The following is a 26,994-nucleotide window of genomic DNA, read 5'->3' as shown; positions in this document are numbered from 1 at the left end:
TTGGGCAACGATAAGAAAATGAAATATCGTGATAGAATATACGTAAAACGCGCATGCGCAGTGCCTTTGTTTTCATACGCACATGGCGGAAAAAGCATGGCGTGACGGAGAATGAGAAGGGCGAAAGCGGATTGTTGAATGAAACTGATGAACCAGAATTGGTTTGTAAAAATGCTGCAACTTAAGTGGTGTGGAACTGGTTTGGCTTTCGTCCGTCAGATACACAACAAAGCACTATTTTTGGTAGAGCATGCTAGCGGGCCGTCGTTATTACCGTGTTTTTTGGAAAATACGGCGCACTTAAAATCAATCCTTTGATTTTTCTGAAAATCGACAGTCCCGTGTGCCTTATGTATGAATTCTGGTTGTGTTTACTGACCTCGAAACGATTTTATGTACACGGCGCTCGAAAATCTGTCAAATGTTTTAGTACGACTTTGCTAAGCTACGAAGCCGCAGCGCTTGATGGATTGTCGGAGCATTACGGCTATCGTAGGCAGGAGCCTCGCAGAGTGATATGTACTGTGCTTCAACATAATATTACTGTATTGTGTGTGTATAACCTCTTTTTAAGTTTTGTGGATATTATACATATGCTGAGGATATGTCGGCCAATTTCCACTGGAAATGCCTTTTGGTTAAACTGTCAGCAAGGAATTTACATTTGCACTGTTAAATTTTTATATAACTTTAATGCAGATAAAAAAAACAGCTGCTTGTTTAAGTGAAAATACATTGATGTTGGGTTTTTTTGCCACTAATAAAGTTGTGGAGTTGTAAAGTATTTTGTCTAGTGTCAATTATATCGTCAGTTATATCGTTATCGCAAATTTTCAAATGTATATCATGATAAATATTTTTGGTCATATCGCCCTGCTCTACTGTACAGTAGTTAAAATTAAATAAAATTAAATACAGATAAGAGGCAAACCCAGGTTGTAGTGTGAATCAGTTGATAAAATAGTGCAAGTTACAGTGCTGATGTAAACATCTATGTTTGTTGGGAGCAGTTTTGATTGTAAATTGGATATTGACAAAGTTTAACTTTAAGAACATAATTTGGAGCTGAAAAAAGATTTTAAAAAATCTCAATATATGCTATTGCAATACTCATCATATCACAAAATGTTAAAAATCCCATTAATGTCATATTTTGAGTAACGTATTTAGATAATATCACATCATGGGGTGTCTGGTGATTCCCACCTCTAAATGCCTATTGTGCTTACTCCAAATTAGAGGACAAAAAAAAAAACAGGGTAGTTGAATAAAACCTCATTTGATCACATATTCATATAGAGTTCCGCCACATGCCATTAAAGAAAAAAGCATATTTTCTGAGGGTCCAATGTGAGGGTTTCAAATGTTTATTTGCCCAAATAAACCCCCAAACACCAAACATCTTCCTACGGGGCATGTCAGAACATGTTCTCAAGCATGACACACAAACTGCGAAACTGTTTGCCAAATTGCCATCCCACCCCTATCTTTATCCCCTCCCCCAAAAAGTTGAGTTATAAACTTAAAGTTCAGCACAAATGCAGGAGAAAACTTTTGTTTATTTCTCATGATATTTAGTTTCTAAATCTGCTTTGCTCTGACCTCGGTAAACACTTTCCCGCTGACTTTATGGGCATCGGTGATCATAAAATTGTAAATCTTGGTCATACTGTGTTTCAGGATGGAGGATTATCTGTAGTAGGAGTTTCTTCTTCACAGTTAGACCTGCCCTTTGTCACATTTGTTTCTTTGCAACTGATTCTTGCCTTTTTTAGGAGCCATTTTTCTGCAAAATCACTGTATCGTGATATCATTGTTATTGTGGGCGCTGTATCATGAAATCATGAGTTGTGATTTCCAACCATAATAAGAATTTAAGTCTAGCAATATGTCTACAGACATTACCCTAATAGCAGTATTGACCAAAGCTGTGGGGTTTCAGTGTTGTTGCTGCTGTAGTTCAACTGCACCCAGGAGGCTTCATCAAGCTTGTTCAGACACAGCACCAGAGAGCAAAGCAGCCCTCACTGGAAGGTGTTGGAGCACCGAAGGCACCGCTGGAGCTAAAGCTTAGGCTGTCAGAGTCACAGCCACTATTTTATACATCCTGCCAGAGAGTCACGCATGAATATGTATGTCGAGGAGGCAGAAGTCATAACCTATGCAAGGTTTCATCATGCATAATGCAGCTGATCTACGCCTCTCCAGGACGGGATGGGAGTATGCACAGGAGTGCATGCACACACAAGCACACACGCACACACACACACCTGACGTTCATAACTATATTGTAATGAAGGAGGAAAAGAAACTCTTAAAGTCCCATTCAGATGTGCCTGCAACCAACCATCAACATATTACATCCACAGGTTGCTTCTCTTCCTCCCCCTCTTTTTTCACCCATTTCCATCTTCCCATTCCTTCCCAGTGCTACAATAATTTTCACAGCATTTTCATCTTTCATTAACTGGTATGGCACGTGCAGTAAAGGTCAAAAGCAGGATTTACATTTGCCATGGCATATGTCAAAACCCCTCTCGTCCTCTCCTCCAGTTCTTGCTATTTTGGAAACAGGTTCACTTCCAAGCAGACTGTGGCTACTACACCGACTACACTCCTTGCCTGCCACCTCTCCATCACTCATCCTGTTTTTGCGACAGAAAGTTGTGAGTTGTCTTTTGATAAGGGGGCAAAGGGAGTGCAAATGTGTGTGGAAACAAAGCGGCACAGGATGCACTAGAAGAAGACACACTGGCACAAGAGGTGTGAATTGAATATTGGTGAGATATGGGGGGGATAAAGATAGGTGTAAGCTTAAGGATAATTCTCAAGGGTCTGGCATAAGTAGGTGGCTGGTGGGTGGAGAAGTGTGCGTGTGTGTGTGTGTGGGGGGGGGGGGGTTGTTGAGGTTACATCTAATCAACGAAGGGGTATCGCTGTTCCCCACCCACTGTCTTTCTGTACACCCTGTCCCCAACAATATGCTCCCCACTGCACCCACCCCCACCACCAACCACCCCCGAGTGTGCTGTGTCAGTGAAAAAAAAGTGTGCTACTTCAGCAGTCCCCTGGGACCTGCTCCCCCTCACATCAAAGCAGCCAGTTTCTCTCTTAATGTGAATATCAAATCTGTGGATCACAAGTCCCAGCACAGTCTGCATAAACTGCCCCTCCCCCAACCTTTAATTCTGCCTAGTGATGAGGGAGAAGAGAGGGAGGGGAGTTACTGCGAGAGGAAGCGATTGAGGGAGGGAGAGACGGAGAGAGAGAGAGTGAGAGAGATGGAGGTAGAGAGAGGGAGATCCAACAAAAACAACTACTTGCTTCAGAGATTTGACATTTGCTGAACACTCCCTCCTTCTAAAAATGTGCAGCGCCGGCATCCAATAAAATTTGGAGGAGGTCTGGATCTGTTTGGCACTGTGTTTGGTGCTGTTACACAGAGTTCTTGTTGGAAACAAAAAAATTAAAAAATAAACAAATTTCTTACTGTAATTGATATTTGTTTGCACCCTTTTTCTCTTGTTTTCATTGATGACTTCTTATTTATAAACTCATTTGCATGTATAATAGATTTCAGGGCGAATGGGAGAGCAGGATGACAGTGACAGAGCTGTGACGTCCTATTGGTGAGCTGGGAAGTGCAATAACCCCCTTTTTTTTTGCTGCCGAACACCAGCAGTTTCCCCACCATTTGGCAACGAATTTGACTGCAGAAATGTTTTCTTTGTTAAATCGTCAATGATACGTGGGCTTTGTGTTGCTAAATAAAGTCTGATCAGTTATCATTAAACTCTTGTATTTTCATTTTTTAAAATATATTTTTCCTACAAATTTCTATATTCATCTTTCAGCTGTGAAACATTTCATTTAGTTTGAAATAAATAAGTCAGAATTTGGGTATTTTTACTGTTCAAAAGGGCAAAGTCACTCGGAAAGCTCTTCACTTTTCCTTTAACCTCTTTAAGTTTTAATTTTACATTCTTAAATGTGAAATTAAATGATGCCAGGCTTGATCTGGTTAAAAAAGGGCAAATAAAATGGAGGCCTGGGTCCTTCCTGAGTGATGATTGGCACCCCTGTGGACCACGCATCTCTGTCATTGAGTGGTGCATAAAGCTCAGATTGCAGCTTTAATTGTGTAGCCCTGCAAAGAAGCACAGGGAATTGGGCTGGGAAGGGAAAAGGGGGGACTTTTTCACATTTCTATTGGCAAGGGGGATGAGCAACGGAGAGCGCAGGGAACAGGTTCACCTTAGCGCTTTACACACCTCCAATTAAAATTTGGGATATATCATTCACATGCTATACATAAAATTTGCCATTTTAATTAATTAGATTTCATATTAAAATTCAAAACAGGCCTACAGCAGGCCTTACACATGAAACTTGATTTTATAACCTGCTAATTAATCCACAGTTACACTGAATACGGTCTGTGGCTATAATTCATTAGCAGCAAAATGAAAATACCTAATTTCACTTTAAAACCACCAGTTAGCGCTATAAATAAAACCTCGTTTAATTGTAAATAATGCTAATTGTAATGTATGTATGTGCTTTTCTTTGAACATTTATTACTTACCCTACGTCCTGCCTGTCTCCTAAACCCTCCGACATGATTTAGTACCCTTTAAAAACATTATTCGTGTATAAATTGTGTCGTAAAGAACCTTATATTTAAAACAAATAAGTAAAATAACTTCGAGTTTCAGGAAAATTCAAAACACAAGCTAACAACCAAACCAAGAGGGACGTCCCAGTCACTTGCCCTCCTCCACGCGCCCGCCAACACAAACACACAAACAAGAACCCGGGGCGCACGCGCTGGCACACGCGCGAACACTACCGCGGGGTCCAGGTGCGCTATTAGCGAGGAACATGACCGGGCAAGTCTATAATCTGCACCCACGCCCCTGGAGTTTCTCATTTGGTGAAATAAATTTGCGCATATATTAATACGATTCCACAGAAGCCAGCGAGGCAATGAAGTGACAGCTTTCAAACTGAATAATTTATTTGTATGAATAATCAAAATTAAATCTGAATAAAAATCATGTAGCGCATATAGCTAAGTCATATTATTGGATAACTAAAAAAAAACTCAATAAATTAATTAGTTAATTTAAAAAAATAGAAAAACAGAAAATATCACAACTTAAAAATGGCAAATGGACCTAATGGCCTACTTGAGATCGTTTGCACTGAGAACAGCCATATTCCTTCTTCCTGTCAATCCACCGTATCCCGGACTTTCTGCTAAATAAATTTACAGCTTCTCAGGGCCACTGCTAATAAGGAAAAACAATGTTTAAACAAGTCTCTAAATAGATAGGCTACACAAAGGCCTATAAAATGCTCTCATCTAGAGATGGTGTTGAATTTTGGTATTTTGGACGCAGATTTGTTCGGGATTATTATAATGCATTGCAATAGCAGAAGATCAACTTTGCAATAGGGTCAGGGATTTGCTGCATGTACTGAAGAAGAAAGGAAAAAAAAAACCCGAATCTATTTAAACAAATGCAACTCCGGTTTGGGTTTTTTTTTTTACATTTTCAGACAGAATTAAAAAAGGGGGAATTTTCAAAAGGACCAAATAAATTAAATAAGGGGGAACATAATCTGAATACACTTAATTATGGCCTTTATGTGGGTGGAGACCTATTAAACTAATAAGGCCATTCTAGGAGAATGGGCCTTTTATTTGTCATCCATTTTAAAATGGGAACAATTTGTCATCACACAGGAAAATCAATTAATACCCTTTAAAATCTCGTCCTGAAAAAAAAAAGAAAAAAAAGGAGAGAGCATCTCTGTGGAAGCGAGCGCCCGCAGTCAAATACAGCCCATCAAAACAGCTGCAATTAGCAAATGCTACACAATGAAAGCGTCAAGATTTCAAAAATCACGCGCATCCAACCCCTTTCAAAAAAAAAAAAAAACTTTACAAGAGGGCAACATTTTGAGGGGAATGTATTCGAAAATTGCCAATCAATTTATGTAATTGCAGGCCGCTCCATGTTTTCATTTCTGTCTCAACCCTCCCTCTATATTTGCACCTCATTCTCCCTATTCAGCCATTTTACATATTCATAACTGGAGTTGGTAATGCGAAAACAATCCGTGCTATCAGCACCATCTGCGAGATCAGGGTCCGCTGCATAAAACCACTACACATCCAGGTGAAAAAAAAGCACTTCACACCTTTACTTTCACACATTTTCTACTTACTCAGCGCGGAGGCTTTATGCATTTTTTATATTTTATTTAAATGATCTTTTGTTTTTTCAACAAATTACTCATCACAAAATACTCGATGATGCACCAAAAAGCAAAAGCCACAAATCATCCAAACCATCACATGCATCGTAATCCTCTTCAGTACATTTCATCCAACTTAAAAAAAAATAGAAAGAAGGAAGAACTCCAGCATTCAGTATGAATGGTGTGAAATATCCCAAGCATTTCTTTTTTTCTCTTACCTTCTTGGAGAGAGTACAGCAGGAGTAAAGTTACAAGCCACATGCCATAAATAGCAGGTATATATTTCAGGAATATTTGGCAATCCTGGCAAGTGTGAGGCGCGTTTTTTTGGCCAGGCGGGTCTCCGTGCTGGACTGGCGACTGTGCTCCCCGGAGGTCTCTCCAGCCCTGCTGCCCCGCTAAGCATGGAGGGGAAACGAGAGGCGCCTCAGCCCCGCCCATGTCCCTCCTCTCCTCCCAAGACTACAGTGCATACAAATCCATCCTCCCTATACTGATCAAACACAGCGGAACGATGGATTGCAGCTAAGCCGATGGTTAGTTTTAGGCGAACAGTGTGTTTTATGGACCAGTTGTGTCCAAATTGTCACACTGTTTGAGCGGTGGAGCTGCGCACACAGATCTGTTGGCACCTTTGGAGAGCGCACCCACCTGTGCGCCCCTGGTGATCGCCTTTTCTTTGCGCAATGTGGAGCTACAAAAGCCGCCTAGAGAGTAGAAATCTGTCACTATGCTTTCCTTTCAGTTTAGGCTTTAATCACAGGGCCGAGACGCTGCAGATGTCAGTAAGCCACAACTGATTTCTTTTTCTTTGTCTTTCAGAGCCGTGCATATGCGTAGACATTTGCGCACAGAAATGCACTGCAGACTGAAAGAAAGGAGGAGGTAGTAGCAAGGTGTGGGGCATGACACTTTAGACTGCGCCGCAGGTAAATGAAATGAAGGATAAAAGGTTTGAGCGAAGCCCTCACGGATTGTGATTAAGTTCCTACATCGCTGCTTCGCCCCTTTCACTCCGCTCCGTGTCGCGATGTGAAGTTCCACTGTTCACAGAAATGAATGGAGAGAGGCAAGTTGCAGGACACTCCCAGTTCATGGAATATTTAAAGTCACTGTGGATTCTGGCGGTGAATCTGAAAAGTGATCCTCTGCTTGGAGGTACACATCAGTGTGCATTCAAGAAGCCAACAGAAAGACCGACGATCTACACTTATGAAAAAACCCAATAGAAAATTAATCGAATTCAGCAAAAGTCGGTGTAAAATGTGACTGAGTGACAAATTTACTTTGCATATTACAAAATAATAATAATAATAAAAAAAAATCTATTATCAAGGTTTTTTTTCGTTTTTGATTCTGGGTTTTTAAGGTAAACATTAAGACTTGCCCTTCACCATGAAGTGAATCAGATGATGTGATGTGACGATACTTTAATTTCGAGTTACAACTTGGAGGTCTTTGGAATTAGAGTTTTTTTTATTGCTCTTTTGTTGTTGCGGCAAACAGTTGATTAAAAGTGCTTGTAGTGAAACTACCCGACCAAATGTTGTTTTTATATATATAATAATAATAATAATAAATCATCTCCTAAATGTTAGTAACAGTTTCCACATTCAAAAAAGTTGCAGTAGCATCCAAAACAGGAAACAGCCTATGATAGAAGTGGCACAGGTGCATCTATGCGTGTTTGACACTAAAGGGGTCAGAAGTCGCTCATTAAAACAGTCTGTGTCGAACCTGTTTTAACTTGGAGAGAAGTCTGTCAGCCGGTATCCTCTCCACCCCTCCCTGAGTCTGCAGAGGCTGCTGTGCTCTGATCTGACCAGAGGTTTGAACATTTAATTCCACATGCAGGTCACTACTGACATCTGCTGGTGGAACTAATATCAGACATGTAAACGGCTCATTTGAGCAAATCTCCTCGCAGTGATTTACTATTTTGGCAACTTCTCGGCCTCCTTCACTTACATATGCACATCTTTGGATCTGGTATTAAAAGTTCCTTGGAATCAAGTTCATACTTTTAATTATATAATTTGACAGAAGGACCAAGCCTCAGCTAACTTACTAAGTAAGCTAAGTTACTTTTGAGCCTCTGAAAGCAGGAGACTTTGTACAAACTGTGTGTATAGGGATGGCTATTATTCCTAAACAATCAATACATATTGTTTTGGCAAAACCACTGATCGTTTGATTTAAAATCCACTATAGTTGTGCACAGAAGGAAAATTAATATATAAAAAAATAACGAGAATTTAAAAAAAATGGTTTAAACAACAACATCAACAATAATAAAAATAATAATTATTATTATTCTTAGTTGAAGGAAATAAATAAGTGAACTTTATTTTATTCAATAAAACAGATACTAACAAGGTCCTTTAAGGGCATAAACTGCAGTTGAAAAAAGTCAATAAATCTCAATGTATGTCATTGAAATAAAATATAATTTTGTTGCATAGTGGAAAAATGTTAAAACTCCAATAATATTGTATTGTAAGTGCAGAATTGTGTTAATATTGCATTGTGGGGTGTCTGTGATTCTCACCTTTAAGAAACACAATAAATAGGTGTGGATTAGTAATATAGAATATAGAGAATACAACAAAGCTATTGAAATGTTATTCTGCTGTTACCAAAAAATAGAACCATCTGAAGCCTGAGTGCTCTGAGGGATCAGGTCATGTATGTTCATCTTATTATTTAAAATTTCTGCCATCTGACTTTGTAACTTTAAAATGTCTGGAGAGAAAATTAAAAAAATGTTTGTACCCTTTAAACCACAAACCTCCAGATACTACACTTCTCATAATTCAATGTGATACATTTTTTAAAACTTAATCCAGTTTTATGCAACCATTATGTAGATTTAATGGTGTTCCACGGGCTAAGAGCACATTTTTTGACCAGAAAGCTATCAAAATCACAGAATGTAAAAAGGTTCCCTTAAAGCAGAAATTAAAAGATAATTTAAGGATATAAACATATTGTTGCTTCCACTTTACTTTGAATTATCTGAAAATTAAAGTTATTATAGGTGGCACTTTAAATGTCAGAAACACAGTGTTTAACTAAATGCTTACTCTGAATAGCTTTACCTTGGTTTTTCTAAAAGACCCCTGATAAACCTTCACTTGATCCAGATCACTGCATTGAGAGTACTGACAGGTACTAGAAAATGGGAGCATATTTCTCCCATTTTGGCTTCTCTTCATTGGCTCTCTGTTAAATCCAGAACTGAATTTAAAATCCATCTAAGTCTTGAATAATCAGGCCCAATCATGTCTTTTGCTGTCATATTATCCCAGTGGAGCACTTTGGTCACAGGCTGCTGGCTTACCTGTGGTTCCTAGAGTTTCTAATAGTAGAATGAGAGGCAGAGCCCTCCTGTGAAACAGGCAGACTCGCCCTCCTTTTAAGATTAGGTTTAAAGCTGTCCTCTTTGATGAAATGTATAGTTGCTACTTCATCAGATGATCCTGGACCATCCCTCAGTTATGCTGCTATAGGTTTGGGCTGTTGGCGGACTTCCCACAATGCACTGAGAATTTCTTATCCACATCCCTGTTCATGTGTTTATACGCTACTGCTGCATCTTCAAATCTTTGATTTTTTTTTTTAGGGTAAGAAATGGTGAGTTTTCATTGTTCTTCTTCCCTCTGCCCAATAGGAGGCAGTGAGGTCAAAGATCTACTTTAGTGATGCATCACTTCCAACAGCACGAGACAGATTTATATCCAAAACTTTATTTTTCTATAGTAAAGAGATCAAGAGTTGGTATGCATGAATTAGAGGTTGAAATGGGGACATCATTTGAGGGCGAGCAAGAGTATCACAGCTGTATTTTTCTACTGAGAGCAGCGGTTGAGTATGACTTTCTGAGTCTTTAGGTTTTCTGAGGTCCGATCGAGTACAGGGGCTCCAATCAGCTCCGTGCTCCCCTTTGGATGTTCCCCATTCACCCTACATCCTTATAAGGAAAAGAAATAGAAAAACGCAATTTTAAAAAAGATGCATTACATTAAAGTGTACTCTTTGGGCTTTTGCCATATAACATAACATGCACTTCTCTCAAAATAAGCTCTAAGTCTAATACGACTTACATGTAGAGCAACAACGTGTGCCATTGGATTGTATAGCTTTCAGCTTCTTATCCATATGAGGGCCATCATTAAAACTCCCTGATCCACGATATTGTATTGCATACAGAGCTGTCACAGTTAAGCCAAGGTACAGTACAACAAATTCACATTCAGTTCTGTTGTGATTTGCATAGAGTCGCTTGTCATCTTACATTCACCCAAAGCTTGTTTGGGCACATCCACTTAAAGCTTATTTTCCTCAGTTAATTAATTCATTGACACAATAATAAAACAAAAGAAAAAGAAAAAAACAACAACCTTAAAACCAACAACACCTGACAGAAGTGGATCTTTTACACTCAGAGAAAATCCACCCTTTTACAATTAAATATATTTATTGCGATTAAATATTTTTTAACTTACGATCTTGCACAACTTTGCCTTCGTGTTTCCAAAGTCACAACAACAGCCTAGGAGTTAAGATCTGACTCTAAGGTGGATTTACTCTTGCAATCAAAACATAGTTACCATAGTTGGAACATCAAATGAATATTGCCCATAATATTTCCAGCGCTTTGCTTACTTGCAATATGTTTTTCAAAGGTATTGAGAATGAGAAATCGGTTTGCTTGTTCTCTTGCTGAGAGTTAGATGAGTGCTTTGATACAAACACTCACATGTGTTCATCAGAATTGATAAAGCTTTTGAGGTGCTGTCACATTTGGAAAAAGCCAGGTAAGTTCAGCTAACTGACTTGGTGGTAGTAGCTTTGTGAAAGAGTGATACCAATTTTATCATTTTACCCACAGGAGGACAAGCAAATAAGCATATTTTTTTCTGTAACACTCATCTGTTGCCATCAATTGCCATCAAAAAACCATCATCATCAGTGTTCAACAACAGCCTTTAACCATCTGTTTGGTTAACTTAGCTGAACAATGGAAAACCAACACTCATATGGATAATACATACACAGAAACATACATCTATATCTTTAGAATAGCATTGTAATAGCTATATTGCTTTGAGCCTTTGTTAAAAGACCAGAGGCACATAATTATTAACATAAGGGTGAGTTTCAGAAAGCCTTCAAACCGTCACGTTATTTAGGATTGAGAATAGATTACTCTAAGATTACCTATAAATGTGGAGCGCCACGGTGATGGCAGACACACATACACGCCACTCCCCGGAAATATTATATGACTATTTCATTGGGTCTGGTGCTGATTAATTCTTCTCCTGGTTCATCCCTGTCTCAGGTGAACAGATGTCCCACTTTAAATAGTACTGCATAGCATTTTTAGCCCCAAACTTCAGCTTCCTTTTATTTTTCTTGCATTTACTGAGCAAGAGAGTTGGAAAGTTGGATTTAAATATTTGAATGCCTCCCAGCATTGCTAACATGTCACACTTTGTGCCACACATACACCGAGCTTGTCCCACATTTAGTTTGCTGGGATCTGGTCACCCTTTACCTGTCTGGCACAGTCAGTGAGCATCATTTATTCCTGCTTGAACAGATTATCCCTGCCATACAGCCCCTCTACTCAACCTGCGAAATCCAGACCAACCAATTATATTCCCACATTATTATGGGTGGTTTACTGAGTGCACGTGCATGGATACCCAGTCAGTTTTTCTCTCAGCAGTGCGCTGGGTAAGAATTATTTATTGCAAAGAGTAAACCGCTAACTAAATGATTGTTTGTCAGTGCTTAGAAAAGCCATTTCAACAGGCGCATACTAAGCAGAGGGAATATGTAGTGCTTAACCTCAGACACTGTTAGCACAATGACGTTAGCGTGGTACAAAATGGGATTTACAGCTAACTCAGAGCTGATGCTACCGGTGTTGGTATAGCAGAACATGTATTTCCAAAGGAACATCTTTTAAAGGCTTTGCCCATATTGCACATGCTTAAATGCATTGATTATTTGTCTTAAAAGCAGCATTTGGGGGTCATTCATTTTTCTAGGAGGGGGAGGATGTTTCAGGGGATTGTCTATCCTTTATTTTAAGAAGCTTGTTGTGTTACTTTTTGTTTTTGATTTTTTAAAAACTGCTTTACAACATGTAGCCGTCCTAAGTGACAGACAAGCATAGAAGCACTAACAGGCACCTGTGTTTTATATCAAGCAAAGAGGATGAAGAACTGGGCTGAATCCTGCCGCATTCTGTCGATACAGTCTTTGTGTTAGTTGTTTGAATAAACCAGACAATCTGAATGTTGTGTAAAAGGTTATACAGATATATTTACTGTTGTAAGTGAATTTGGTGTTAGTTAAAGGATGGTTCAGACCAGTTGTATTATATTGCATTTTTTCCCTGTTTCAAGCACCTAAACAAAGAAAGTTTCTTTGACTTCAGATGAAAAACAGTCACATATTTTTTTTCAACTCTGGTTGTGGTAGCAGTTAATAATCGCTTCAGCAATGGACCCACACAGTATTGCTTGTGTACATTACATTACATCCTCATTTTACGATGTCATAAAATGTGCACATCAATTGTTTTTTCATTTTTCTTTATAAAACAATATACTGAAGGTTTTTTCTGAGTGGTTAAATAAGAGCCTGCAGTTGCTTTCCCTTTATTCAGTTTAGTTCATTTTTGTTTTATTAATATAGCTCCAGGTATCTCAGGGGCCTTTACATGATAAGGTAAGTCTTAAAATATTATAGAGAGGAACCCAGTAGTATCCTTTCAAGAAGCACTTGCCAACAGTACATACAGTCATGCAAAAAAAGAAAGTACACCCTCTTTCAGTTCTAAGGTTTTCCATGACACGACATGTTAAGAAACCATCTGGTTCTTAACAGGAATTTTATTACGTAAATTCAGGTGATGAAAAAAAATAAGTAGATCTTTAGGAAGTAATATTGCAGTTAGGAGCATTCAGGTGTTTGTTAACCCAAAAACCCCAACGAAGAAATACATTAGTAATGATCTTAGAGAAACAACTGTTGCTGGCCATCAAGCTGGGAAGGGCCATAAGATAATTTACAAACAATTTGAACTTTCCTGTGAGTAAGCTCATTCTCATGTGGAAACAATTCAGGACAGTTGCCAGTCTTTCCAGGGGTGGACATCCCAGAAAATCCACCCCAAGGTCAGACCATGCAGTGCACAGAGAAACTGGAAAAAATTTAAGAGCTATATCTTTGGCTCTACAGTCTCAGTTAGCGTGTAAATGTTAAAGTTAATGACACGACAATTTAAAAAAGGCTCAACATGTCAGTCCCTTCTCTCTAAAAATAACATAGCATCTGACAAACCACTGAAGTTCTGGATCAATGTCCTCTGGACAAACAAGGCCAAAGTGGAGACATTTGGCTATAATGCACAATACCACACAAACACAGCACATCAGCAAAAAACACCTCACACCAACTGTAAAACGTGGTGGTAGCAGTGTGGTGATTTGGGTGATTTCAGCCACAGGACCTGGATACCTCACAGTTATGGAGTTAACCACAAACTCCTCTTATTACAAAAATATTCTAGAGTCAGTTTGATGTTAAATGTGAAGCCATTTGTCTGACAGCTAAAGCTGTGGTCTAAATTGGGTAATGCAATGTACAGAATGGCTGAAAAAGAAACAAAAATGCTGAGGTAGTACTTAGGAGTGTAGAGGTGTGCAGACATACAGTGCCTGAATGCCTGCACATCTCAGTGGACTAAAGAATTCCTCTAAAAACAACATGAGAGACACTGACCTCTTCAATTTATTGCTGTTAAATATGATTGTACAAGCTAATGAATCATGTACTTAGTGTACACACTAAGTACATTTATTACTATTATTATTGTTGTTGTTGTTGTTATGTCCTGATGTACAATCATAGAACTGAAAGAGGGCGTACTTTCTTTTTCACATAGCTATATGCTATACTGCCGTATAACACAAAGCAACATTTAAATTTGGTATCAATTGTGTATATAAAATAATATGTAATGGTGAAAGTATAAACACAAAACAACAACAAATTATGCCGACAGATATATTACTATTTTTTCACAGGTTGGTAACAATGTATCAGATTAAGACTGTAGTTGTGAATTGAATTCCCAAATATTCATTTAAGAAGTTACTCAAATGTCTTGTTTTACAAGGGCCCGTAAAATAATAGGAAATTAATCACTTAAACTAATTTCAAGTTCCTGAAATACATAGTCTTTTGTAAAGTATCTTCTTTCTTCATGTTGTATTGTGTTGTTGAGTCCATTTAAGCTCAAACCTTCACTGCTGTTGCTGGAGCAGTGACGTCTTAATTGACCCACCCAGAAAGACAACATGGGGATAATGATCATTTGAGATTTCTGATGTGTTCCACCAAGCCTCAATATATTACCTGTTTGTTACATTTCATCAGGCTCAGTTACTGTCTGGATATCCTAAATAAGTCAAGTGTTAGTTGTTTCCCCTTTATTTGGTATTCCAACTCTGTAACATGCAACTTCTGTCGGTGCTGTGCGACTGGAAACTGAATTTCCCGGAGGAACCCACCCGAGGGATTAATAAAGTTTCATCTAATCTCTAATCTGCTACTGTTTATGTAAATTATGCAGTTATGCAAAAATGATGTGCACATTTTAAATAATATCGTTGTACATCATCTGGGCAGTTACTTCTCTTTACACATTTGATATAATTTCCCTCTCTGAAGGCCACAACCAGAGTTAAGCTTTTAACTTGAACATAATGAATTTGCATGTGCGCAAACACATGAGCATATACAAATATCCAGAGAAGGTATATAAATATGAGCACTGTCATATTTATACACACTTGTTTTTACATGCACTGTCTTATTTCTTTTTTGGTGTTGGTTTTGAATCAGCTTTGGATCCTGAGAGGCCATTTTCTGTGTTGTCAATCCCTGATGAAGTTACAAGGCACTCCTTACTGCAGTTGGAGGTAAAAGAGACAGTGTTAAAGCTGTAGACACACAACAGTTCAAAGCTGAAAATCCTCAGCATGTACATATACTGGCTGATCTAACTTGATGCCAAGCACCAACTGTGTAATCTAGTGAAAGATCATTGCTTATAAGAAAACTTACTTCTTCTCCTCAAGCTTGGTGAGAACAAAGAGAGTGAAGTTCTTGAGCAGCATGAAGCCCATCAGCAGTGCAATGGCCCCACCCACAGCCGAAGCTATGATGATGGTCAGCGTGTTGTCCACCTCCCTCACTGCAGGCATTAGCAAATGACCAGGTAAAAACTGATGAAGGTAGCTAAACATGATGATATGTTGTTCAGGCGTTGTCTGTCTCAGGGTAACCTCCTGTTTTAGCTGATCTTGTGACCTTTGCTCCTTCTACATTTATCAGTCTTAGAATAACAAAAAAGCTGTGAAATGTAAATATGAAATTACATACATTTAAAAATATTTTAAATATATATAAAAAATATATGAAATGTCACCAGATTTCTTTTTCTTAACTGCACAAATATATGTTTTTCATTTATGTGCGACCTGATTTATTTTGTACGGTGCTCCGCAAGGGACATCCTTCGTAACCCAACCTATCCCAGAATTCATAGCGCGGCCCAGCCAATTTGTTTCCAACAAGTTTAGTTTTAATTTTACTCTTTGTGAATCACAAAATAAACTTTTAAGATATTTTGAGGCATGAATGTAGCTGTGTAAATGTCTAATATCTGCTCAGTTTATCATGACATCACATATTTGCAAAAGTGCTCCGACGTTTTCAGAGACGTCTGTTACCCACCATCTCGAAGCTAGCAGGAGGACGAGGCCCACTACAGCCGGGGAGAACACCGCACTCCCGGCACATCGTGCCTTGACCTCCCGGTCGGCTTGAAGGTGGCGGCCTCCAAATAATGCGGCCAAAACATTTGCGAGATCTCGCAAAACTTCAGCTCCCATGTCCCATTTTCTCCCATGTCCCTTGCGGAGCTCCGTAATTTTGCCTTCGACACATTCATGTTCTCTCTTATTTTTACCAGTCCAGTTGAGCATCTGGAAGACCACCATTTCTGTGACTGCCTTATACACCAATCAACCATAACTTTACCATTATCTGCCTAACATGGTGTCATTTGCCTTTTGCTGCCAAAACAGTCCTGACCCCTTGAGGCATGGGCTCCAATAGAGTTACGATGTACTGTAGCTATTTGACTATAGTACAGTCAAATAGCTGTACAGCACTTTGTTTGAAAGCGCTTTATAAATAAAGTTATTCCATCCATCCATCTGTCTTCATCCGCTTTATCCGGGGCCGGGTCGCGGGGGCAGCCGCCTAAGCAGAGAAGCCCAGACCTCCCTCTCCCCAGCCACCTCTTCCAGCTTATCCGGGGGAACACCAAGGCGTTCCCAGGCCAGCCGAGAGATATAATCTCTCCAGCGTGTCCTGGGTCTGCCCCGGGGCCTCCTCCCGGTGGGACATGCCTGGAACACCTCACCCAGGAGGCGCCCAGGGGGCATCCTTGTCAGATGCCCGGACCACCTCAGCTGGCTCCTTTCGATGTGGAACAGCAGCGGCTCTACTCTGAGCCCCTCCCGGATGGCTGAACTTCTCACCCTATCTCTAAGGGAGAGGCCAGCCACCCTTCGGAGGAAGCTCATTTCTGCCGCTTGTATCCGCGATCTCATGCTTTCGGTCACTACCCTTCTCCCATCACTGAGTTGCTCCCTTCTCCCATCACTCGCAAACAAGACCTCGAGATACTTGAACTCCTCCACTTGGGGCAGGAACTCATCCCCGACCCAGAGTGGGCACTCCACCCTTTTCTGGCTGAGAACCATGGCCTCAGATTTGGAGGTGCTGATCCTCATTTCCGCTGCTTCACACTCGCCTGCGAACCGTTCCAGTGGGAGCTGGAGGCCTTCATCCGATGAAGCCAACAGAACCACATCATCCGCGAAAAGCCGAGATGAGATTCTGAGGCCACCGAAGTGAAAGCCCTCCGCCACTTGGCTGCACCTAGAAATCCTGTCCATAAACGTTATGAACAGAATCTGTGACAAAGGGCAGCCCTGGCGGAGCCCATCACCCACCGGGAACGAGTCCAACTTATTGCCGGCAATGCGAACCAAGCTCTTGCAACGGTTGTATAGGGATTGAATGGCCCGTAGCAATGGGCCAGACACCCCATACTCCCGCAGCACCTCCCACAGGACACTCTGAGGGACACGGTTGAATGCCTTCCCCAAGTCCACAAAACACATGTAGACTGGTTGGGCAAACTCCCATGCACCCTCAAGTATCCTTGAGAGGATAAAGAGCTAGTCCAGTGTTCCGCGACCAGGATGAAAACCGCATTGTTCCTCCTGTATCCGAGGTTCGACTAGCGGACGAACTCTCCTTTCCAGCACCCTGGCATAGACTTTCCCAGGGAGGCTGAGGAGTGTGATCCCCCAGTAGTTGGAACAGACCCTCCGGTCCCCTTCTTAAAGATGGGGACCACCACCCCGGTCTGCCAGTCCACAGGTACTGCCCCTGATCTCCACGCAACATTGTAGAGGCGTGTCAACCAGGACAGCCCTACAACGTCCAGAGCCTTCAGGAACTTGGGGTAGACCTCATCAACACCAGGGGCTCTGCCACCAAGGAGTTGTTTAACTGCCTCAGTGACCTCGCCTCCGGAAATTGGCGGGTCATTCTCCTCATCCCCAGACTCTGCTTCCTCCTCGGAAGACGTGTCAGTGGGATTAAGGAGGTCCTCGAAATATTCCTTCCACCGCCTGACAAGTTTCTCAGTCGAAGTCAGCAGCGCTCCGCCAGCACTATACACAGTGCAGGTAGAGCACCACTTTCCCCTCCTGAGACGCCTGACGGTTTGCCAGAATCTCTTCGAGGCAGTCCGAAAGTCTTTTTCCATGGCCTCTCTGAACTCCTCCCACACCCGAGTTTTTGCTTCAGCCACTGCCCGAGCCGCATTCCGCTTGGCCTGTCGGTACCTGTCGGCTGCCTCTGGAGTCCCACAGGCTAACCAAGCCCGATAGGACTCCTTCTTCAGCCTGGTGGCTCCCTTCACCTCTGGTGTCCACCATTTGGTTCGTGTCCCTCAGAATGCTGTTGAAGCTCTGCTGGAGGTGTGCTTTGAAGATCTCGCGGACTGGGGCCTCTGCTAGATGTTCCCAGCACACCCTCACTACACGTTTAGGTGCACCGGGTCTGTCCAGCATCCTCCCCCGCCACCTGATCCAACTCACCACCACCATAAATTGACAGCTCAGCCCCTCTCTTTACTCGAGTGTCCAGAACATATGGTCGCAGGTCTGGTGATACGATTACAAAATCGATCATTGACCTGCGGCCTAGAGCGTCCTGGTGCCACGTGCACTTATGGACATTCTTATGTTCGAACAAGGTGTTTGTTATGGCCAAACTGTGATTTGCACAGAAGTCAAATAACAAAACACTGCTCGGGTTCAGATCAGGGAGGCCGTTCCTCCCAATCACGCCCCTCCAGGTCTCACTGTTATTACCCACGTGAGCATTGAAGTCTCCCAGCAGGACAACAGAGTCTCCAGGTGGAGCACCTTCCAGCACCCCACCCAGGGACTCTAAGAATGCTGGGTACTCTGAACTGCCACTCGGCGCATAAGCGCAGATGACAGTCAGGACCCGTTCCCCGACCCTAAGGCGCAGAGAACAAACCCTCTCATCCACCGGGAAAAACCCCAACGTACCGGCAGCTAGCTGAGGGGATATTAGAATACCCGCCGGGGATCAGTCCGCCAGGGCCTCCGCTCCTGGCCGCCTGGCACACAATGCACCCGACCCCTATGGCGCCTCCTGCAGGTGGTGGGCCTGCGGGAGGATGGGCCCATGTCCCCTTTTTGGGCTGTGCCCGGCCAGGCCCCATGGACTAAGGCCCGGCCACCAGACGCTTGCCCTCGGGCACCCTCCCCGGGCATGGCTCCAGGGCATGGCCCCGGTAACTCTATCTGATTTGTTTGTCCAACACATGCTCAACTGGACTTAGATCAGGGGAATTTGAGGTCAAGTCAACACCTCAAATTCATTGCTGTGCTCCTCAAACCTCTCCTGAACCTTTTTGTTTTGTTTTGCAACGCAATATCCTACTGAAAGAGTCCACAGGGATTACCGCTTCCATCAAAGGGAGCACATGGTCGGCAACAGTGCTTAGGTCGGTGGTCATATCAGAGATCAGTGTTGTTCACTTCACTTGTCAGTGGTCATTGGTGTTATGCACTGATTGGTGTATATCAGTGTGAAAACATGAACATTCAAATGACTGGTTCAATGGGGCAGAAAAAAGCTGGTTTACAGTTTAACAATGATGTCCTTAAAATCTAACAGGATATATTTAACTTTGTAATGAAAGAAAAATAAATTAGATGACACTATGGCATATGTCATAGACCATGACCACTCACACTCGTCAACCACTATGAGGTTGAAGATGGCACTATGGTTCTTGTGGTGCTCTTTGGGATTGCGTCCAAAACACGTGTACTGTCCCCCATCCTCAAAGGTGATGTTCAACAACAAGATGGAGACGTTATTATGATGGTTTTTCCCCACAAACTCCACACGCTCCCGGAATATAGTCACATCTGGCACCACCCCCTCTGAAGGTATCACTGACTCACAGACCTGATGGGATCAGCAAGATATCAGTCATCTCAAAACTGCTGCCGACTGCACAAGTTAGAAAAAAACGAACAGAAATCTTTGAATCACGTGGAAGGTTTTTACCTTTTGCATGGTGCCGTTGTCATTGAATTGCCAGTTGAAGTAGAGATTTTCAATGCCAATACAGCTGGCATAGGTGCACGGCAAAGTAACTGTGCTCCCATTCACTGCCTGAAGGAAGGGAATTTTCCCGACAGACATCTCAAGGGCCTGAGCAGACCACGCACCTGAAAAGCAGAGGAATGGCAAAAAACATGAAGATAGGACATACACCAGTCTTACAGTGCAGTACCATAGTGTGAGGTCTGTATGCTGGTGTAATAATTTTTTTTGTCTTGGTTATTTGCTTTCTTGCTGAGAGTTAGATTAGAAGAACGGCAGTAATTTCATATCTGTTTGTTAAATATACAACTACACCTACCAACTAGTTGATACCAAGGCCGGGAAAAAGCATTTAAACAACTCTTTCTTTATATTTGTTTCAAGTTGTCTGTTTTATTTGTCATTTTTTAAATGCTCTTGAGCAATATTTCTCCAGGCTTTCTGAAGGTCAAAGGTTTTCTTTGGTTGCTTTTTTATTCAATTTTAGTGCAGTCCTTGTACCTAACCATTTTCATAGGAATGGTTTTTGTCACTGACCTCTGAATTATTCAAGCATAAAATATGTATCTAACTAAAAGGATGAACAATTGTTGTGTCCATTCATGGCAGAAAACTTAGAAAAGAACTAATTTTAAATTGTATTTTTAGGCACATTGTTACACACAGCTGAGAATAAAAACTAATTTGATTAGTTGAATCTATAAATGGCTTGGGGATAGAAGCTCCTCTTGAGTCTCTCTGTCCTTGCCCGGATGATGCGGAACCTTCTACCGGACAGAAGTTGGAACAGTTTGTTGCCAGGATGGGACGGGCCCTTCAGTATCTTCAGTGTCCTGAAGCAGGGGGAGAGCAAGCTTGCAGCAGCGTTCTGCCATATGGATCACTCTCTGAAGAGCTTTTTGGTCCTTGACACAGCTGTTCCCAAACCAGGATGTGATGTTCTGTGTGAGGATGCTCTCCACAGTGCCTGTATAGAAAACCCTGAGGATCTTTGGAGAGACCCTGAACTTCCTCAGTTGTTGTAGGTGGTACAGGCGCTGCCTAGTCTTTCTGGTCTGGACCTGAATGTGGGCAGACCATGTCATGTCTGAGGAGATGTGGACACCGAGATACTTGGACTGTACACTCTCCACGGGAGCTCCATTGATGATAATGGGCTTGTAGTCTCTGTGCTGACTCCTTCTGAAGTCCACCACCAGCTCCTTGGTCTTGCCAACGTTGAGCTGGAGATGGTTGTCCTGGCACCATGATGCCAGATTCTTCACTTCATCTATGTAGGCCGCCTCATCGTTGTTGGAGATGGCGCCCAACACCACTGTGTCGTCAGCAAACTTCACAATGGTGTTGGAGCTGTGAAGCCATCCTTAATGGGAAACAGGGATATAAGGCTGAGCTATGGCAAATTACACAAGAACAGGACTGAAAATAAACAAGTCATATAGAGCGAGGAATCAAAATTCTTGGATCAAATCATTGTTAATATGTATGGAGGTTGTCAGGATGGAGGTACAGTGAGAATATGCCATCTGCACCCCCTGGCTGGGAGACTCTGTAATGGTTTGGGATTTCATTTTAGCCAGCGGTGTTGGTGATCTTATCAAAACTGAAAAGCACTGTCTGACTTTGATTCACGCAATACCATCTGAAATAATAACAATTATCCCAAACACACTGCCGATGCAGTAAAAGCACACATAAATAGAAAAACATGCAGCTTAACAATATAAATCATGACCTGCACCTCAACATTACTGAAGCAGGGTGGGATCATCTTGACAGAGAACAGAACAAAAGGCATAAACATCCAAAGAAGAGCTTTGAATGTCCTTCAAGAAGTCTGGAGAATTATTCCTGAGGAATACTTAAAGAAATGAGAAGAAAGCGGCTGATGAGAAGTCAGGCTGTGCTGAAGAATAAAGGTGGTCATACCAAATATTGACTTTCGAGCTCACGAGTATCATACAATCTCTGTTTTTGGCCTATATACTGTATTTCCATTATGTTTACACTTTTCAATAAAAACACTGCACCAATTTTTCTTGCAAAATATAAAGAAATGAGAAGAAGGATGTGGTTCAAGTCTTTTGCACAGTAATGTAAAATAGATTTGATAACCTCCACTGACTCATAGCATCTTATTTGTTTAATTTGGGGAAAAACACATGTAAATAAATAAGATAGACGCTACATGCTGGGGTGTTTTTGACCTGGGAACAGTGAATTCCTGTAGAGATTTTAGTTCATCGCTGCTTTTAAGTCAAGAAAAAGACGAGATTTTGTTTGATTTTGCGTGATATAAAAATTCATCAGCAATAAGAATTACTGATGGTTGGATTTTAGTTCATATTCATCAGAAATGTGGTCTAAGTGTAGCACTTAGACAAGGAAGTGAATAAGGGATATTTCCCACAATGTCAGCCCATCATTTACATTTCATATCTTAGTTGTCAACGTTATTATAATGTCAGTAACACAGATACATTTTCCTCAGTATCATGCTAAAACCAATTTGAAAACCTTCAACTTTTTATGTTCATGGGAAGGAGAATACATGTTGTGCTCTGTACTTTTTTGTACAGTAAAAAGAGATGCACGATTAACAATGAAAAGTCACCTTTTAGATTATTTTGTATCATTTTTAAGTAGATATACACAGTCACTGCTTACTAGCACTGCGTGTAATGGGCATGGATCACAAATTATTTATCCTATCAACCACTTAAGTTTTTATTTTATGAAAATATATTTAACACCACAGATATTATTTCTATTAATAGCATTAAACAATTCAAACCCTTGGTAAGAGAACACCATAATGTCCTTGCTGTGACTTTGCTGTGAAAACTGTAACTGCACACCAAGGACCATCAGCATCCATCAGCATCAGAGTGTGCTGTGATTATACTTTACGTATTTCAATTCAATTATTTTTTTTAATCTATTTATGTTCAATTTATGTATACCTGATATATATTTTTTATATCAGGTATACAGTTGTAGTCAAAAGTTAACATGCACTCATCATGGACATGCATGATCTGGTATTTGGGGCCTTTAACAGTTTCTTTGAACTGTTCTTTTATCAGAGTGAAATGACAGCGCACATCTATAAGGACCTTAAAACAGGGGTGGGCTGCTGTAAATTTCAGCTGAGCTTTAAAGTGTTGATTTTGGCACACGATCTACTTCCTTGGTTGATGCCCGCTTAGTAGATGATGGGAATCCCACTTCACTGTGGAAAGTGATGCTGGAGTTCCAGTAGTTTTCCATTCATGGCAGGCTTGAGCCCCTGTGGTTCCTGGACCTCTTAACCAATTGCCTCTTATCTGAGGGTGCCAGTTTGGGACTTCTAACAGACCTCAGCGAAGTGGTGACACATCTGAAAAAACTACAAGAGACCTTCCCAACTGGTAAATCTACAATTCTCCTGAGATCTTCACCTTGGACTTCCAATGTTCCAGTTGCAGTCAGTCATGACCATGAGTAGTTAATAAGCCTTTGCTTTGTCAAAAAAACCAAAAACCAAAACAGTGTAGAACTTTCAACCCCACTTACTGAATGTTTTATGTGAGTAAATATATATTTCTGGCCCAGTGTGAATTGGAGAAAACACCCAATCCCTGTTTTTTGTAAGTCATTACAGATGTACAGACGAACAGTTTGAAGAAATCATAAAAGTCCTCAAATTACCTTAACGTTCATGCCCGTGATGAGTGCATGTAAACTTCAGACCACAACTGTAAGACATTCGAACTTAGCACTTGCTTTTGTGTGAAGGTCACAGACAGCAGATGGCTACAGTATATAATTTCAGCAGGTCGAGGACAGACAGAAGCTCTCCTCTCTCTCTCTGGCCTACACCACTAATGTGCCTTTTGCTTAGTGCTTCCTGTGAAGGATGTGAGGTAAAGTACATGCTGACAGTGTGTTTTGCAGGTTGGAGATTTAATGCAGAGAAACACTAACACAGACCTATTATATGATCAGTAGTTGCATGAGAGTAGTAACATGTTCTACACTCGTTGTAACATTCCTGTGATTCTGCCCTGTGGTTTGTGGACACTTTGTGCATAACATGCTCAAGGTCAACATCTCACAAGCACCATTTGGAGGAACAGGAAACACAAACTGACACAGCGAAAGACGGGGGAGGGGCACTGTAAGTGTGCATGCTATCGATTCACTCTCAGCTCACTCTTGCCCTGACAAAAAAAGAAATCACACCTTCTAATCTTTTCCTCAGCTGCTCCTATGCAGTCCAGCGAGCCCAGAAAAGGAGTAATGAGAGAGCAGCACAATCACTCTGCAGTCTCATGCATGCATGTTTTATTTTATTCTTTTATCACTAGAGTTTTTTCACAGTATTTGTTTGATTTTATTTTCATTCTTATAGCCCCTCTGTGTGTCCTTAACTAACACATTTTCCAGTACAAGGACACTGTTGCTATCAGTGTAGATACTGAAGCTGCTCACACAAGATCAGGAAATAAAAAAAACATCTTCTTTCTGTTTTATCCCTAACACAATGAAAACCTTTTTGGTATTTACTGCTCTCTTCTAAATCCAACTTCTGTACTGTTCATTAAAATTTGTTTCGTGAGTCTTGGTGTTTCAGATAAAAGTAGCACACTGGTGTTCCAGTTTCTAACCCACATATGTCAACATTTTCTTCTTCTTTTTTTATTAACCGATGTATGCAAAAAACCACCAACTACTGTGAGGGCTATGTGGGGACAAGAACAGATCATTATTTGAAGGTAAATAGTAATAATAGCTCAGAAATAAAATAAAATCTATTTTCCATAGTACCTGCCTCTCTTTATCCTACATGTGGCTATAAAACTGTTATTCTCTCTGTTCAGGCTGTTAGCCATATCCTGTAAAGCACCTTACAGTGCATCATACAATAAATGCATTACATAAGGCAAATATCATTCTGTACTCCTGTAATATAATCACTGTCCTGAGCTATGGTTTAACCGCTGTAGCATCTTTCTCGCAGCTGGCCACCTGCATTTGCAGATTTGGCCTACTGTGCAGTTTCTGCATGTGTTTCTTTTACATTGTAAAAAAGAAAAAAAAGAACACCTGTGAAAAATCGCTGATCTGTTTATGAAAAATCTGGCCAGACAGTGACAGTTACTCATCTGTTCCTGTGTGTGAATGTAACACAATGCAAAGAAAAGAATTTGGTATTAAAAGTGGGGAACACAGGATATTTATTGCAATAGATTCATTTTTATGCACCTTACAGGACTTGAAATGGACTGGGACAATAAGGGAACCTTACAGCCTACATCTCCTACACAAGATGTTTTAAACAAGGGAGCTTTAAATGTTTAATGTGTGTTTGGTGCACTGATGCCCCAAGAGAGGCATGAATAGAAATTAAGTTATGACTCTAAAAAGGATGTGGGTATTTCAAAGCACAAGTATCAGCATCAAGTATTAGCTCTGAATGATTATTTGAAGTGTCAAGCCACATTATTACCTATCTGTTGGTTATAAATAATCTCAGGCTTGTACTGTTACTTTGTGCTTACTTGTAAAAGCCATCAAAACTTTATGACTCATATGAATTTAACAAAACCAGTTAGTTTACAAGACTTCCACCTACTGTCCTACTTCTACTCCATCTGGCTCAGAGCAATATGTAAAATGCAACATCATGCAAAAAAAAACAAAAAAAAAAAACAAGGACAACCCAAACAAAAATAATCATAGTGTTTCTTATTTCTTACACAAATTGTTGTGCTCTGCATAGGTCAGAGATGAAGGTCAGTATAAGACCTAGAAATACCAAAGCATCATTATTCTACCTAAACACATGAATAAATACTGATGTGAGGAAAAGATGAAGCTTTCTAACACTGCACACATCATATGACATAAAAAGAAAGACAGACATTACCAAGCAGCAAAGAGAAGACCAGGCCACAGGTTGTGTGTGGAGGGCCCAGCCTCACGGGTTCAACCCCAATCCACTGGACCTCCATGGCTGCTAGAGCTGCTCCAAAACAAATGATGCTGCAGTATCCAACACTGGCCCCGAAAGCTAGGAGAATACTCTGTCCACTGGAAAAATCAGGAAGCTGCTCTGTGGATGCGTGTACTCCAAGTGTTGCACCTGCAGCTGTTTCAGGGTAGCACTCCTTTAGAAGGGACTGTCGGTGGGCAGAGGAGGAGGAGGGTGAAGAGAAGGAAGGAAAAAGGTTAATTAACTAAAATCTGTCGCGATGAATACACAGGCAGTACAGTAAAAAGTTATATTAGTGCACAGAAAATGCAAGTCTCCTACACATACAATAACCTTTTTTTAAAAAAAATAAATAAATAAAAATAAAGGATGCTGAGTGAAAAGAAACATGACTTGATGATAAGCACAGTTTAACTTTGCTACTGCCTACCTGCTCCTGCAGCTGGTGCTCACTCAGGGGCTGACCAACTGCATGCACAGCTGAGTCAGTGTGGACAGGACGGAGGCAGAGCAGCACTCACTGCGCAACCAGGGTTCACTCAAGGAGAATCTGCCAGGCAGCACTTTCACTGCAGAGACAGCCACATTGCAGTGCCAGCCAAGAAGAGCGACAATTAAATAAGAGAGGGGGGATGTAAGCAAAAAAATAGAGGTACCGAGAGACAGACATCCAGGGAAAACGCCGGGGCTCTTATCCCTCCTCAGCACAGCCTCAGTGAAGATAAATCTCCCTGTTCTTCTCTCCGGCTAACTCCCAACTTTTCTCTGTCCTCTCAGTTGGCTGCATGCCACCTCTCTCTTACCTCACCTCTGCACCCCCCCCTCCAATGCCCCAGACAACTCCTTGTCTCATTCCCCCCCCCCCCCCCCCCCCCCATTGGTGTACACACCCAGGCACTTTTGACAGTGTTTATGAAGCTCAGAGAAAAGTT

General features: G+C 41.2%; 2 protein-coding genes across 4 annotated transcripts in view; both read right to left on the bottom strand.

Annotated features, from left to right (window-relative positions):
* Positions 1 to 7,310, bottom strand: part of LOC120734144 (Down syndrome cell adhesion molecule-like protein 1 homolog) — a 53,258-nt gene extending 45,948 nt beyond the window's left edge. For 2 of the 3 annotated variants that reach the window (XM_040032731.1, XM_040032732.1), the window contains exon 1: positions 6,486 to 7,306. In XM_040032731.1, the coding sequence (XP_039888665.1) occupies positions 6,486 to 6,708 (223 nt within the window). In that variant the 5' untranslated portion in view covers positions 6,709 to 7,306. Of the gene's footprint in view, positions 1 to 6,485 lie in introns of all 3 variants that reach the window. The other variant, XM_040032733.1, reaches the window with a different exon arrangement.
* Positions 7,311 to 12,586: 5,276 nt separating this feature from the next.
* Positions 12,587 to 26,833, bottom strand: scn4bb (sodium channel, voltage-gated, type IV, beta b). The gene is made up of 6 exons (XM_040032730.1): positions 26,493 to 26,833; positions 25,997 to 26,249; positions 20,047 to 20,210; positions 19,725 to 19,944; positions 15,415 to 15,544; positions 12,587 to 15,257 (listed from the first exon to the last, which is right to left on the bottom strand). Exons 2-6 carry the CDS (start codon positions 26,079 to 26,081, stop codon positions 15,161 to 15,163), a joined length of 696 nt encoding a protein of 231 aa, XP_039888664.1. The 5' UTR covers positions 26,082 to 26,249; positions 26,493 to 26,833; the 3' UTR covers positions 12,587 to 15,160.
* Positions 26,834 to 26,994: the final 161 nt, after the last annotated feature.

This window comes from Simochromis diagramma, unplaced genomic scaffold (assembly GCF_900408965.1).
Source record: "Simochromis diagramma unplaced genomic scaffold, fSimDia1.1 OVJJ01000216.1, whole genome shotgun sequence".
Taxonomy (NCBI): domain Eukaryota; kingdom Metazoa; phylum Chordata; class Actinopteri; order Cichliformes; family Cichlidae; genus Simochromis; species Simochromis diagramma.
The sequence above is the reverse complement of the archived record's forward strand: the minus strand, read 5'-3'. Positions and strand labels throughout refer to the sequence as shown.